General features: G+C 33.5%; 4 protein-coding genes across 4 annotated transcripts; 2 read left to right on the top strand and 2 right to left on the bottom strand.

Moving 5' to 3' along the window:
* Positions 1-251: 251 nt before the first annotated feature.
* On the bottom strand, positions 252-1,836 carry LOC133882098 (rust resistance kinase Lr10-like). Its single transcript, XM_062321202.1, has 2 exons — positions 1,811-1,836; positions 252-1,520 (listed from the first exon to the last, which is right to left on the bottom strand). The coding sequence occupies exon 2, from the start codon at positions 1,432-1,434 to the stop codon at positions 421-423; it is 1,014 nt and encodes a 337-aa protein (XP_062177186.1). The 5' UTR covers positions 1,435-1,520; positions 1,811-1,836; the 3' UTR covers positions 252-420.
* A 1,141-nt stretch (positions 1,837-2,977) lies between these two features.
* Positions 2,978-3,906, bottom strand: LOC133881286 (uncharacterized). The gene is made up of 2 exons (XM_062320212.1): positions 3,130-3,906; positions 2,978-3,039 (listed from the first exon to the last, which is right to left on the bottom strand). Exons 1-2 carry the CDS (start codon positions 3,887-3,889, stop codon positions 2,978-2,980), a joined length of 822 nt encoding a protein of 273 aa, XP_062176196.1. The 5' UTR covers positions 3,890-3,906.
* A 179-nt stretch (positions 3,907-4,085) lies between these two features.
* Positions 4,086-6,258, top strand: LOC133882097 (rust resistance kinase Lr10-like). Its single transcript, XM_062321201.1, has 3 exons — positions 4,086-4,774; positions 4,871-4,897; positions 4,998-6,258. The coding sequence occupies exons 1-3, from the start codon at positions 4,087-4,089 to the stop codon at positions 6,113-6,115; spliced, it is 1,833 nt and encodes a 610-aa protein (XP_062177185.1). The 5' UTR covers position 4,086; the 3' UTR covers positions 6,116-6,258.
* Positions 6,259-11,314: 5,056 nt separating this feature from the next.
* LOC133882101 (rust resistance kinase Lr10-like) lies at positions 11,315-12,059 on the top strand. The gene has a single exon (XM_062321203.1). The coding sequence runs from the start codon at positions 11,392-11,394 to the stop codon at positions 11,833-11,835; it is 444 nt and encodes a 147-aa protein (XP_062177187.1). The 5' UTR covers positions 11,315-11,391; the 3' UTR covers positions 11,836-12,059.
* The last annotated feature ends 3,505 nt before the right edge of the window (positions 12,060-15,564 follow it).

Here is a 15,564-nt window from a genome sequence, read left to right as displayed (position 1 = left end):
CACTCATATACTCGAAGTTATTCTTGAGGTTTTCGCACCCCAATGTCCTTTCATTTACAATTTGGTTTTTGGACAACCTGATATTTGTTTCACTATATTCTTCCAAAGCTTTGAAAGAACAGTTGCTCGAATTGCTCGTAGTCTTCCACATTCAAAAATATAAATTTATAATCCAAGAATTAGTATATATAATCCAATATTCCAAACTAACATAGCAAAGAATAACTGGTAGATGATGAAGACCAGCATCATGACTTCTGAAATTGAAACTCCATTCAATGGTTAAGCATGAGGAAATGGAATCCGTACACAAAATATGATATAATAATTATAAGAGTTATCATCAATCAAAGTAATTCTTATTTGCTAAACATAAATATCAACTGTCTTTGTGCTATTAAATACACAATAGAAAACTAATTATTCTGAAGACGAGCAACTTTGATTCGAATTCTCTTCGGCATTCATCATAGGTCTCTCTGGCGATGACAAAGTGGGCATTGGAGGCATTTGTAAGCATTCAACTTCTCCTTCAAGCATTTCTAAGACATTGCTCATTGAAGGGCGATCACTGGGCTTCATCTGTATGCACCATAATGCCACTATGATCATCTTCTTAATCATTTTCTTTTCCTCCTCCGTAGCATCTTCCATTTTTATGTCATTTCCATCCTGCAATTGGTCATAGACCCAAGTAGGAAAGTAAATTTGGCTTGAATGCTCTACAAATGCACTTACGTTCTTTCTCCTACTCGCCATTTCCATCAATAACATTCCAAAACTATAAACATCAGATTTGTAAGAGACACCTCCAATGTTTTTGTAGAATAATTCAGGAGCCATATATCCTAATGTCCCTCTTGCTGCAGTCAAAGAAACAATGTTGTTATCTACTGGATATAATTTTGCCAGGCCAAAGTCAGAAATCTTAGGAGTAAAATTCTCATCGAGAAGAATGTTGTGAGGCTTAATATCAAAATGCAAAATTTGCATTTCACATCCTTGATGTAAATATTCAATCCCACGAGCAATTCCTATAGCAATACCATATATTTTCTTGTAGCTTAGGACATCACTTTCTTCCGGGGAAAAAATGTACTGATTCAGAGACCGTTTAGGCATAAATTCATATATAAGAGCCCGATGCGATCCTTGAACGCAAAACCCAATAAGTTGCACTACATTAACATGGTGAATCCTTCCAATGGTTGCAACTTCGTTTATAAAGTCTTGTCCATTAGCTTTGGATTTACCTAACATCTTTATAGCTACAAGACAGCCACTTCGAAGCGTTCCTTTATATACAATACCATAGCCTCCTTCACCCAATTTGTCCTTGAAACTTTTGGTCATCTTCTTAATTTTTGAGTAAGAGTACCTTATTGGCATGAGGTTGTTGTGGCTTTGCAAAAATTCTTCTACAGCATCATACATAGATACATGCCTTCTATGCCATTTATATATCAAAAACGCAATTACACATGGAGCCCCTAGTACAAATACTAGGGCATGGTATAATCCTGGGAAAGAACATCCAAATTATTAGGAAAAAAATAAATTTATGATTACATTGGTGTCAGCACCTTTATTGTTAGTTGAAAAAATTAGTAACAACTTTCAATTAATCTCCTTCATAAATCCTTATAATGAAGCATGGTATATATATATTTGTTGTATTTTTCTTGTAAATGTCATAAATTTTTTCATCATGTTTGCACGTTCAAACTATTTTCATGTTTTACATTCTAAGGAATCATCTGTTAAAAAAAAAGAAATTGAAGAAGATCAAAGGAGAGAAACGAGTTCTTACCAAAGAAGTACAGTACTCTCCAAATAAAAACTGCAACAGATAGAAAAATATGAATTAATTAGTAAGTAATCAAAAACTTAAATAATTTCCCCTTGGCCATGCTTAACAAGGAAATTAAATTTGAAAACCCTCCAGATTTTACCTGTATGGGCTTGAAATTAGCTGAGATCGATTTTGTGGATTCTCTCCGTTGTTTAGCTAATTATCTATAGTTGGGGTGAATATATATTTTGGCTACTGAGGTTGGTAAACAAGATTACGATTATGTTATAATAGAATTTAATCATTTATATATGCGCGCGCAGTTATGCATAGAGTATTTCTATATAAAAAAAAAGAAAAAAAAAAGAAAAAAAAAAGATATGCATATATAGAATATTAATTAATTCTTTATACGGAAAAAATGAAACTTTTATTGAATAGAGGAAGCTTATCTCTCTTAAGAAATTTGATATTTTTCCTTCTCATATTCCTAGCTCATTGTTTTTGGAGAAATGTTAAAACTCTTTCTAGTGTCATTTTGGAGTTCTTCTATGCTCACATGTCACCATGTTTTTAATAAAAAAAAAATTACAGCATGATTTCTCTCTTCTAAATTTTTTTTAAAAAAAAAACAAAGTGTCATATTAGCATAGAAGGACCCAGAAGAATATTAGAAGAAGTTTTAATATTTTCCTTGTTTTTGAGATTTAAACAAAGCATAAGGGTTAGTTTGGCAAACTGCTCAAACTCTCCCTCTTTTTTTTTTTTTTTTTTTTTCACTTCTCTAAAAAAAAAAAAAAAAAAACATTCTAACTTTTTTACACTTCTTATATCACATCAATAATTTTTTATTATTATTCAAATAAAAAAATTCACTAGGAAACAAAACTTTTTCATTTTTCTATAAAACATTCCCAAATTTTATATCACATCAATAACTTCTTACTACACAACACACAAATATCCCACAACACAATTATTTACCAAATAGGCCCTAAAAGTTTAAGATCAACCAATTCCGAAACATTTGGTTATATAGTAAATCATCAATTATTTCAAAAATTGAAATTGATAAAATATAATAAATTTAATCATTTAATTAATATTTTAACAAGTTATTTATCCACTTTGTGCCGGCATATATAACACTCGTTCAATTCTTTTTCATTATACAAATCTATATTATCATCCAAACAAATTTTTGAGAGAGAAGCCTAGCTCACCTATGAATGCCTCGTCTAGGAATCCTGCTTTGACAAAGAAAATAATAACATCAGCTTTTGCAAACTTGGAATTATAAATAAAGTCACTACAATGCTAAGCTACTATAGATATACCAGAACATTGAACATGATTCGCCTTGTCCAAGTAGCAATAGTCTCCTGATCTGCAGCGTATTTTACACATAGCTTTCCACCATGAAAGCTCAAAACCATATACCAATGCGTTGTGGACGTCTGAACAGGAAACATGTCGGTCATCATTTCCTGGCCACGATGTCAGAGACATTCCCTCTATTTGGCACGAGTCCTCCACATCTAATGGACTCGTTCTGCCGACTTTGACATATCTATACGTCTTGGAAGAGTTGGAAGAATACTCTGAGTCTGATCCATTAATTCTGAAGCAAGTAGAAGTCTCCAAATACAATGGCGAATTCACCCGATTTTCACACATCACGAAAACCACACTCCTTGATATTCTTATTAGTTCCCAAGATCTCCCTTGTCGATTCAGGTCATATGAACGCCCAAAACTGAAATTATAGCCGTTTAGAAAATAAGGAGGGATGGATACCTGCTCAATACCGGAGTTTACCACTCGGATTGTATAGTTATCGTAATTGATTTGCCGCACATAATATTTTCCGGCATCTGAGTACAACACTGTATTGTTGTTCTCACATGACAGGGTATAATTTCGGTCGCCGCAGTTTTTTAGATCGTCTTGTAATCGAAAGGGATCGCTTATGTTATGGATATCGCCGCAGGAAGAAGGAGGACATTGATGACCATCCTCAACACTGCAAGTTTGATGGACAAGCACGACAACAACAAGGGTCATTAGTCTAGAAGAGAAGGCCATTCTTCCTGCCATTGTGAGAGAGAGAAGATTTCTTTTCTCCGCGGGTACGTATATCTTTCACAGCTGCAGAGAAAGATAATAATGTTTATTTAGTCGTAAGCACACAGGTCACCGTGGATAAAATAATGTTTATTTAGACGTAAGCACACACGTCACCCTGGATAAAATGAGTATTTGCTTGTAATCTCAAATTTCTTCCAGCAATGGAGATGCATATTTGCTTAGAAATGGTAATCTCATATTTCTTCTTGTTTGCGGTTTTCGTCGTAGGCCTTGGAGAAGGCCAAAATGGGTGTGATGAATTTCCGTGTGGAAGCCTTGGCCCAGCCATTCGATTTCCCTTCCGACTAAACAGCCAGTCATACCACTGTGGATATCCTGGGTTTAATCTATCCTGCACTGATAGAAACGAAACGGTGCTCCAGCTGCCCATTTCTGTGAAATTCTTTGTGAAAAATATTGACTACAAATCTCAGGTGATTGAAGTATACGACCCAGATCATTGCTTTCCAAGACAGCTTCATACACTCAATTTGGCTTCCTCGCCTTTCCAAATACTGAAACAAAACTTCCAGTATGACTTTGCCTTATTCAATTGTTCCTCAACAGAAGAACAATCTCGCTATGCGATCTCTTGTCTTAGTGGCCCAAGCCACGAAGTCCGTGCCTTCCCTTCGTATAATGATGACATCAGCGATTTGCCCATTGCATCTTGTAAAAAGAAGTATAATCTTCGATCAATTTCACATGGTGTAGTGTTCGGTTATGATAATATTAATCTGCAATTGAAGTGGTCCGGACCAAAGTGCAGACACTGTGAAGAGAAAGGCAAGGGATGTAGATTGAAGAATAATAGCAATGAATCAGAAACGGAGTGCTTCACCAAACATGCAAAAGGTATAATCAATTTCTCCTCAAGTTTCTCTCTTGCTTCAAGCCAATATTGGTTTGGTTATTTACAATGAGAATCTAATTTTGTTAAATCTTTAACAGATGTATTAGCCAAGTTAAAGATTACTGGTGAGTCTCGTCTACTAGCCACTTTGAAGCTAGTTTTTATTATTCGATTGGGAGAAACAAGTTCTTGTTGATCACTTGCGTACGAATGTTTAACATGCAGGCATCATCTTTGGTTCATTGCTGTTAGTACTAGCGGTCTTTGCTCTCTACCGTGTCTACACCTATGACAAAGCAGAAAAAGAAAATCAAGCTAAGATCAAATTGTTTTTGGAGGATTACAAAAATTTCAAGCCCACCAGATACTCGTATGCCGATATTAAGAGGATTACAAATCAATTTACTGAGAAGTTAGGCGAGGGAGCCTACGGAATGGTGTTCAAAGGAAAGCTTTCAAATGAAATCTATGTTGCGGTGAAGATGATCCTAAACAGTACTACCAAAGAAAATGGGGAAGAATTCATAAATGAGGTAGGGACAATTGGTAGGATTCATCATGTTAATGTAGTTCGCTTGGTTGGCTTCTGTGCTGATGGATTTCGACGAGCTTTAGTTTATGAGTTCTTACCTTATTCACTAGAAAAGTTCATATCTTCGGCGGACACTAAAACTCTTTTCCTTGGTTGGAACAAACTGCAAGACATTGCTATTGGCATAGCAAAAGGAATTGATTATCTTCACCAAGGATGCGACCAACAAATCATCCATTTTGATATCAAGCCTCATAACGTTTTGCTAGATGAAAATTTCAATTCAAAAATTTCTGATTTTGGTCTTGCCAAGTTGTGCTCCAAGGATCAAAGTGCGGTGTCCATGGCTACAGCCAGGGGGACCATGGGTTACATCGCACCCGAAGTCTTCTCTAGGAACTTTGGAAATGTTTCTTATAAATCAGATGTCTATAGTTTTGGAATTTTATTGCTTGAAGTAGTTGGAGGAAAGAAAAATGTTGAGAATAAAATGGAGAGCACTAGTCAAATTTACTTTCCAGAATGGATCTACAATTTCTTGGAACAAAAAGAAGACCTACGAGTCCTTATCGAAGATGATGAAGATGCTAAAATTGCTAAAAAACTTGCAATTGTTGGACTTTGGTGCATCCAATGGCACCCAATAAGTCGTCCTTCTATGAAAGTTGTCACTCAAATGTTAGAAGGAGAGAATGAATTATCTATGCCTCCTAATCCATTTGCCTCGACAAATCCCACAAGAATGAATGCAAATATGCTTGCAAGAGGCCGTCTAAAGCAAAAGTTAGATGTAATCTCAGAACAAGAGTAATATAATGCTCAGACAAGTTGCAACCATGTTGTACTCCAGGATTAGGACTATTAATCTTAAATCAATGTAGACAACTGGCTAGTTGTTCCGGCTAGTTTTTCATGCCTTTTTCCTTTCTCTTTTTTATTGTTTTTTCAGTTGTCGATTTCTTGGGCTGTGAATTGTGATATAATTGACATGATCATGGCCTTAATGGGTAGCTGTTTGAAAACCTTAACCTAAATATATGACGTCACGTAGAATGAATAGTATTCTAATAATATATAATAACAGCAAAAACTAAAAATTAAAAATTGAAAAGAAAATTCAGTAAGAGAGAAAATAAAAATTACGTACGAGAAAGACTAGTCTAGGTGACCCAAATAAGCAAAAAAAAAAAAAAAAAATGTCTGAAATATAATTGAAACTTCAAAACTGAATTTTAAAATAATACAGATTTGCCTTCTTTATATAAGCCAAGTTTGAGTATTTTTCAAACAAAATGCTTGGAAAAAAACAAATAAATAAAAATACACAAATAACACTAAACTTGAAGATAAAGCAAAATACTTATAGAGAAAGTAAAAGATATTATTCTATATATATATATATATATTATTTTTTATCTCACAATACTAATTTTATAAAATAATTATTAAATAAAAATATTGTATGTAGTATTACGTGCTCTTACGTAAAAAGGGAGAATTTGCACACTTCTCCGGTGATCTCATGATGCTTGATATTTGCTATTATTTCATTCTATTTATATGACACTCCCATAATTATATATCAAATAGCATTATTTTTTAAAATTTATCAATCTCAAATTTTCATAAGCTCTTCGAACAAAAATAAAAGTATAAAAAAAAAAAAAAAAACAGTGTCTTAAAACTTGCTGCCTTTGATCTTCATGGCATGCAAACTATATATTTAATGTTGTCGAGGACAGTACTAAAAAAAGAAAAAAAAAAAAAAGGTTGTCAAGGACAGTGACAACTCGTTATTTTATTTTATTTTATTTTTTAATTTTTTTTTTCTAAAAAAGAAATTAATTAATATTGTGCTGAGACATGCATGACGCATCCCATTAGCCAATGGTTTTGGGCTTCGCAATTTGAGAGGCTTCCCACCTCGGGTGAGCCTTCTTCTGGTGGACGGGAATGCGAATTGTGATAATTTCAAACGAAATGAATATTATTTATTTTTGTAATTAGGATTTAAAATTAATAGATTTAATGGTATATATAATTTTATATTATTTAAATTTATAAAAAAAACGTATTAGTATTGACTTCATATACACCGTTAAATACAATACCCTTAAATCATAATCTTTCATTTAAAATAAATAATATCCATCGAGAAAATCCTATTGGGTAATGAAAATCCCATTAGAGAAAAGAAAATGGGATTAGTGGTGAGTTGAATGCCAATCACTTCATTATTTATGAGTGGGTTAAGTTTCCAACTTGTAAAAACAAGGATGCATGGAATTTGGGTGAAAGCTTCATACATATAACTTTGATAAAGCTAGCTTGACTTTTTTCACTGAATAGACCAACCCGCGTTATGTTTGCTTAGTCAATTAATTATTAAGGCCCCCGGCCAGAATGAATTATAATTGATTGTACGGAAACCTTTCTGCCAATGAAAAGGCACCACGTACATGCATAAATCATAATGAAGGAAAGAGACGCATGCTGGCATGGTGCACGCATGTTTAATTAATATCTACCAATTTTAGTCATGGCGCATGCATGCATGACCCATTCCAATGCATAATTTATTATGTCCTAGCTTTAAGTTTTTGATAAATTAAACTTAAAATTTCGTAGTTTTTAATTAAGCTAATTAAACTTGACTCGTTCCGTTTAAAAACACAACCACTACCGATCGATCCGGATTATCTTCTTCTAAACACTTCAAATGTACGTCATCCAAATCAAATATGATAATATAAGTTATCAATTTGTCGAAACTTGAAAATCTATGTCCATGTAAGTTTCAAGGAAAAAACATTGATTTTGAACCTTTCATGTGTTATAAACAACTTTAACGCGTATTTAATTGTTTCCGCATAAAATATAAACACAACTAAAAAAGTCAACCTAGCTAAAACTTAGCTTAATTAAAGGGTTAAATACGTTCCACTCTTGTGATTTAGTGCTTTTATATTTTGCCCCTATGATTCATTTCATATCATTTGCGAAATGAACAACAAGGGGCAAAAACCAAAGGCTTTAAACCGGACGAAGCAAGAACATGTTAAAAGATATACATATTGACCAACAATGATCATATATAAATATATTCCCATATAATCTGAGTAGATGCGAGGAAGATAGAGAGACAATGAAGATGAGCTGCAGAGCAAAAGAGAGTGTGGGAATAGAAGACATTCGGGCTGAGATTAAAATCCAATGCAATTGTCTGTCCACGTTGTTTTCAATTTGGGCATGCAATTGTGAGAAGGCCCTTGTGCAGCCCACCTGCTCTGGCAAGTGAGCTCCATCAGGGGCCCTCTCACAATTGCCTACCCTGGGGGTGGGAGACAGGCCAAAAGTAGTTTACACAGATGAGAAGCATAAACCATTTTACGCTTTATAAATGTTATTTTTTTTTTTTTTGTCAGCTGAAAATATTTTCAGGTTGACCAATAATTTACATCACACTAAACACTCAAAATTAAGGAAAATATTTTATGCCAAAACAAATATAGCTTCAATGACTGAAATTTTCGTCGTAAAAAACCACTGGTGAATTCAATTTAATTTAGACGCTACACAACTTTGTGAAAACGTTATTAGGTTTCATTATATTTAAAATAAAAACACACAAAACAAAGAAGGATTTCATTAAAATAAAACAAAACCAACTAACCAATTTATAGCTAATTTATGCCCCTAAATAGGCTAATAGTACGCTAATCATATGGGTATTGCTCAAGAATCATCTTTGCATGCACCAAGTTTCCTAAGAACCATGAACGAGCCTGATCGGCCCAATAAACCAACCAATCATGCATATTAATGTTCCATTCTCGGAACTTGAATCCTTGTACATTGAATTGAAGACTTTCCAGCCCTCAGAAATCGATCTGGCCCATATGGGCCACATGGCTACATGTGCATTGGTTTGACACAAACACTGCTTTGAGCAAGGGCTAATTTTATCACTTATCTCTTAAACTCTTATATATCTTGTTGAACCAAATGAAAGCAATTTTTTTTTTTTTTTTTTTGTTATTATAGTATCTAAGTTCATTTGTCATACTTCCCTTTTGTTTTTTTGGCATTTCAGCAAATACTGTTTTCTCATTCTTTCCTTGGGTTTTCCCCCTTAATATTCATCAGTGATATATTCAAATAGTGCATCGATATCAGAATTGTTCATACTAACCTTTGTGATTGCCTTGTTTTATGTATATTCAACAGGGCTTTTGCATAAACATATATATATATATATATATATATATATATTCAAATAGTCTGTATTGCATCATAATTATTCTTGCTAATCTTTGTGATTCCCAATTGCCGCATGTTGAATTATTCTTTTTTCCTACTTTGGGACAATTGTTCAGCATCGAAGACTAAAGGATTTTTTACTTTTTTTTTGTTTAATGTTGGTGTTGAATTTATTGTTATTGTAGTATCTAAGTTCATTGGGGGATATACAAGAATTTCACGAGCTAGACTCAAGGCTTTATTCCTTAACCTTACAGCACCTGGACCAATTGAGCAAGGGCTAATTGGCATTTCCTGGTGCTGATAGCTCATTTATGCAGATGGGGTGCCACATTGGATTCGAAACTTTTGCCAATGAGAACTCTGGTTATTGGTGTTCTCTTTGTTTGGAGTTATATGTGACGACCCGTTATTTATTTATTTTTTTTTAAACATACAAACGGATCTTCACAGTGGCACGACTACTTGTCGCTCAGCCAACATACGTACACGTTCCATAACATGTACCTGATATTTAGAGTTACATCTAACACAGCGGAATATAAATATCAATGTGCAGCGGAATACATATCAATATCGAAAATACATCTAGTTTATAATTGTTATCAACAGCAAGAGCCATTTACATATCTAACTGATTCAAGTTTATAAAACATATTACACTAATTACATACTAAAATACAGGCTCAACAAATACATATGCCACGTATGACACGAGCCATAAATAAAATACCCAAATGCAGACTACCCATGAGTCCGTGACTAATAACTGTCGTGATGTGCTCCAATTATAGCATCCCATACGCTAGGTGGACGAGTCAAAATCTATATCCACAAAACCTGCAACCAAAGCAACAATGTCTGTACGGTTGCGGGGGTTGCCACATCCGTATAGGTAGAATTATGAGCCCACTGTCTTAGCATATATAAATACACTAAGACCTCAGATGTATACTATTCACCGAGTTTTCGCAAAGAACTAACTTTTCTTTTCTAGTCATGCGTACACTATAACAACCACCGATTTTATAAACTTTTGTTTGAAAATCCCCATATCTGATATAGCAAACACTGACTAATGAAAAACATTTAAAGCATACTTCGCAGTTGAGCTTATAAGTAGAAGTTTCATTGTTGGATACAACTACATACATCATCACCTACTATATTACCTTTGATTTAGTAAGACTTAGAAAACAATAGCATTTAAATCATGCAACCATCCGATAGAAATATACATAAGTTCTTTTCTATTGAGACTCTTATGCATACTAATACGTCTAGCAAAACTATTATATATATAAAACATGCAGCCATCCGATAGAAATATACATAGCTCGGGCTAAGAGTTTGGTTTGTTTATTAAATAAATCAAGCGTAATTGAAATTGAGCTCATGTATCGAGTCAAACTCGTATAAATTCGGTTGACTCGTATAAGATTATATAAATTTGTATAAAGTTCATTTTTATTATTTTTTTAACTTTGTAATGATAACGTTTTAAACATTTACAATGTTAAAAATGAATTACTTTTGTTAATGTATATATATGTTTTTAGATATATTTTTCCTAAATAATATAGGAAATAGGGGATTACACCGGAGATCTTTGTCACTATTGATTCTAATGGAAGATAATAGGAGAATAATTGTGAATGCTTCTAAAGACAATGTGAGAAACGGCTCTGTTTGTGATTTAGTGGCACGAAAATTGGCAGATTGTGCCTTTTTTTTGTAGTGAATGTTTTGCTAGATGAAAATTTTAATCCAAAAATTTCTGATTTTGGTCTTGCTAAGTTGTGCTCCAAGGATCAAAGTGCAGTGTCCATGACTGTAGCCAGGGGTACTATGGGTTACATTGCACCTGAAGTCTTCTCTAGGAACTTTGGAAATGTTTCTTACAAATCAGATGTCTATAGTTTTAGAATTTTATTGCTTGAAGTAGTTGGAGGAAGGAAAAATGTTGAGAATAAAGTAAATAACACTAATCAAGTTTACTTTCCAGAATGGATCTACAATTTCTTGGAACAAAAAGAAGACTTACGAGTCCTCATTGAGGATGATGAAGATGCTAAAATTGCAAAAAAACTTGCAATTGTTGGACTTTGGTGCATCCAATGGCACCCAGCGAGTCGTCCTTCTATGAAAGTTGTCACTCAAATGTTGGAAGGAGGGAATGAATTAACTATGCCTCCTAATCCATTTGGCTCGACAAATCCCACAAGAATGAATCTAGACCAAAAGTTTGATGTCATCCCGGAACAAGAGTAATGATCATTCAGGTTTCAATCATATTGTACTCGAGGATTAGAACTATTAATCTTTCCCCTTTTCCTTTCTTTTCTATAACCTTAAAGTGAAAATCTTTTTAGTTTTAGTCGCAGTACCACTACGTACGCACGTTTGATGGTCAGGATTTCTTGCAAAAGAAGAATGTTCTATAAATTAAGTACACATTATGTACTTCTAGCAAAAAATATTACTATTATGGATTTCATGATCAATTTATCTTTCCATTTTAACTTTTAATTTTGTTTTTAAAAAATTTAATGTACTTGTAATTTAAATTTAAAATTTAATGTTCACATTATGCACACGTCAGTCGAAGTTGGACAATATATTGTTACCTTTGAAATGTATTTGAAATAGTGGATAAATTCTATGCTGTGGACGAATCTTGCAATAGTTTTACCATATTTTGAGTTTATTCTTCCAATTGTGTGATAAAATGACATTCTACCTGTGCTAATCGATCTGTTGCAACGAAAGACTAAATACTGCGTGTACTTATATTCTCAAGTTAAAAATATTAATAAATAATTAAAAGTATAAACTATTTACGTTTACTTTTATATCATATTAAAACTCTTGTCAAACCTAAAATAAAAATAAAAAAATAACCCTCAAAAACACAGATATTAACAATGATGTACTTGTAAGAAGTTCCTCGCTTTTCTTTTATGGTTTGAACAAGATTAATTACTATGCATGTACTTGTAAGAATATGATGGAAATATATTCGATTTTCATAGGTAATATGTCACATTTTTAATATGAGTATTTTTTACACAGTTCATTTTAAGAAACGGCCTAAATTGACTTAATTTGATAATCTATAATTTTTTGGAAATTGTAGGCCGGGGATCCTTAATTATCCAAAAGGGGTACTCTTCCTTGAAGCCTTCTAAAATTAACGTGGCTTTTAAAATTACCATTAAATGTATGATAAATTATTATTAAATTTTAATTTAATTGTGATTTTAAAAGTCGCATGAATTTTAAAATGACTCGAAAGAGAGTAGATAGCACTTGTCAAAACATATAGAACTTGTCCACCATATTTTCCATCTACCACCGCCTGCTTCTTTCATCAACCTTCTCTGTCATGTGGGTCTTGCTCAAGAGTCAAGAATGCTTGGAAGTTTATCTCAATCCAAAGAATCCACACTTCAAAGCTTCTCCATGATCAAAATTGCCAGCCAGTTTTTGAATGTAGGTTAAGTTTTTCAAACAGCTATCCGTTAGAGGGCCCATGAGAAATCCCAAGCTTTTCTTGAGTGGCTAAGAATAAATCCAAGAAAGGTAGACCATGAGAAATAAAGGGTTTGGAAGTTTATCTCAATACAAGACTTCTCGCTTCAAGTCCTCCACATGCAAATTGCTTGTTAAATTCCACATGCATGGGCCCATGATCATGTCAATTATTTGCATGTGATTATCAATCAGCATAAACGACGGGGTAGTTGGCCCCATTGTAGCACTAGAGCGAAATATATATAGGAAATATTTTAGGAATATTTGGACAAAAGTGAATTTGATGGGTAGGAATATTTTAGCACACTTTGATAGTTTGATGGGTCACATTACTAAATTTAACAATTTAGGTAGCTATTCTAAAATTGGTTGATAGTTTAGGAAGCTTTGTTATATTTTTTCATAAATTTAATCATTAATCAATACTTTAACAGAAGTGTACGTCTCTTACAAATCTTTTGTTTTTAGTTTCAGAATGTTATTGATGAAAATAACGGGAACAAGAAAGAACTTAAATGCATCTTCAGAGTATTCAAGTCAAATTTACTTTTTTATTTGGGTCTATGACCATTTGCACAACGGAAAGGACATAGAAACGGAAGATGCCATGAAGGAGGAAAGAAAATAGTGAAGAAGATGGTCATAGCTAGTGGCATTATATGTATGTGGTGCATAAAGAAAAAGTCTAGTGATCGATTGCCCTTCAACGAACAATGTTGTAGAAATATTGTTTGAAGGAGGTGTTGTATGCTTACGAATGACTCTCAGAATTGACCATTTCATCGATAACATCACACATTTCTAAATTTTTTAAAAACAAAATTACAAGTATACGTTAATGTTATATGATTAGCATAAGTTTGAACTTTGCATACATTTCCATTAAGCAACAACTAACACAAATTGCATTTAAATTAAAGCCAATCCTATCCTTGTAACTGAAGAATGAAATGGCCACCCAAGCGACAACAATTCTAACTCTAGGCCGGTTATAAAACTCCACTTAATGTAAACCCCATCAAAACCATAAGCCAACACCTAAGTAGGAAAGTATATTTGGCTTGAATGCTCTACAAATGCACTTATGTTCTTTCTCCTACTTGCCATTTCCATCAACATATAACATTCCAAAACTATAAATATTAGATTTGTTGGAGACATGCACCTCCAATGTTTTTGTAGAATAGTTTAGGAGCCATATATCCTAATGTCCTTCTTGCTGCAGTCAAAGAAACAATGTTGTTATCTATTAGATACAATTTTGCACGGCCAAAGTCAGACACCTTAGGAGTAAAATTCTCATCAAGAAGAATGTTGTGAGGCTTGATATCAAAATGCAAAATTTGTATATCACATCCTTGATGTAAATATTCAATCTCACGAACAACTCCTATAGCAATATCATATATTTTCTTGTTGCTTAGACAACACTTATTCAGAGACCCTTTTAGGCATGAATTCATATATAATTAAGAACCCGGTTTGACATTTGAACGCAAAAACCAATAAGCTGCACTACATTAACATGGCGAATTCTTCTAATGGTTGCAACTTCATTTATAAAATTTCGTCTATTAACTTTAGATTTACCTAACATCTTATAGCTACAAGGCGGCCACTTCGAAGTGTTCCTTTTATATACATACAGTGCCATAGCCTCCTTCACTCAATTTGTCCTTGAAACTTTTGGTCATCTTCTTAATTTCTGAGTAAGAGTACCTTATTGACACAAGATTGTTGTGAGTTTGTAAATTCTTCCACATCATCATACATAGATAAATGCCTTCTACGGCCATTTATGTATTAAAAACGCAATCACCCATAGTGTCCCCAGCTAATACTTACAACTTCCAATTAATCACCTTCCTAAATCCTTGTATTAAGCACGGTATTCGTAAAAAGGAAGAATTTGCACGTACGCTTCTCCCTAGTCCCTACAAAGAAAAACAAAGACGCATGGAACTTTCGTGAAACCTTCATATGACAGTTAGCTCTTGACTGACTTTCTGCTAGCTTCTAATTAATTTTTCCACTGAATAGACCAACCGGCGGAATGGAAGCGTACGCGCGTGATGCTTGCTTCTTCAATTATGGCCCCCGGCCATAATGAATTGATTGATTGTAAACCTTTCTGCCAATGAAAACGCACCACATGCATAATGAAGGAAAGAGACGCATGGTTAACATCTACCAATTTCAGTCAATCCATTTCTAAACCATTCAAATGCATGTAATTAATTAAGTTTCAAGCATGCAGGAAAATTCATCTTTCATGAACCTTAGCTTTCATGTGTTGTAAAAAACTTTAGAAGCACGTTTCGGCATAAAATATATACATAACTAAAAAAATCATCCTAAAAATTATACGTTTAATGGAAATATACACATATCGAATAACAATGATTATATATGTTTATATAATATGAGGATATGCGAGAAAGATAGAGAGACAATGGAGATAAGATA

Source organism: Alnus glutinosa, chromosome 11, assembly GCF_958979055.1.
Source record: "Alnus glutinosa chromosome 11, dhAlnGlut1.1, whole genome shotgun sequence".
NCBI classification, from domain to species: Eukaryota; Viridiplantae; Streptophyta; class Magnoliopsida; order Fagales; family Betulaceae; genus Alnus; species Alnus glutinosa.
This window is presented reverse-complemented; position numbering and strand designations above follow the sequence as displayed.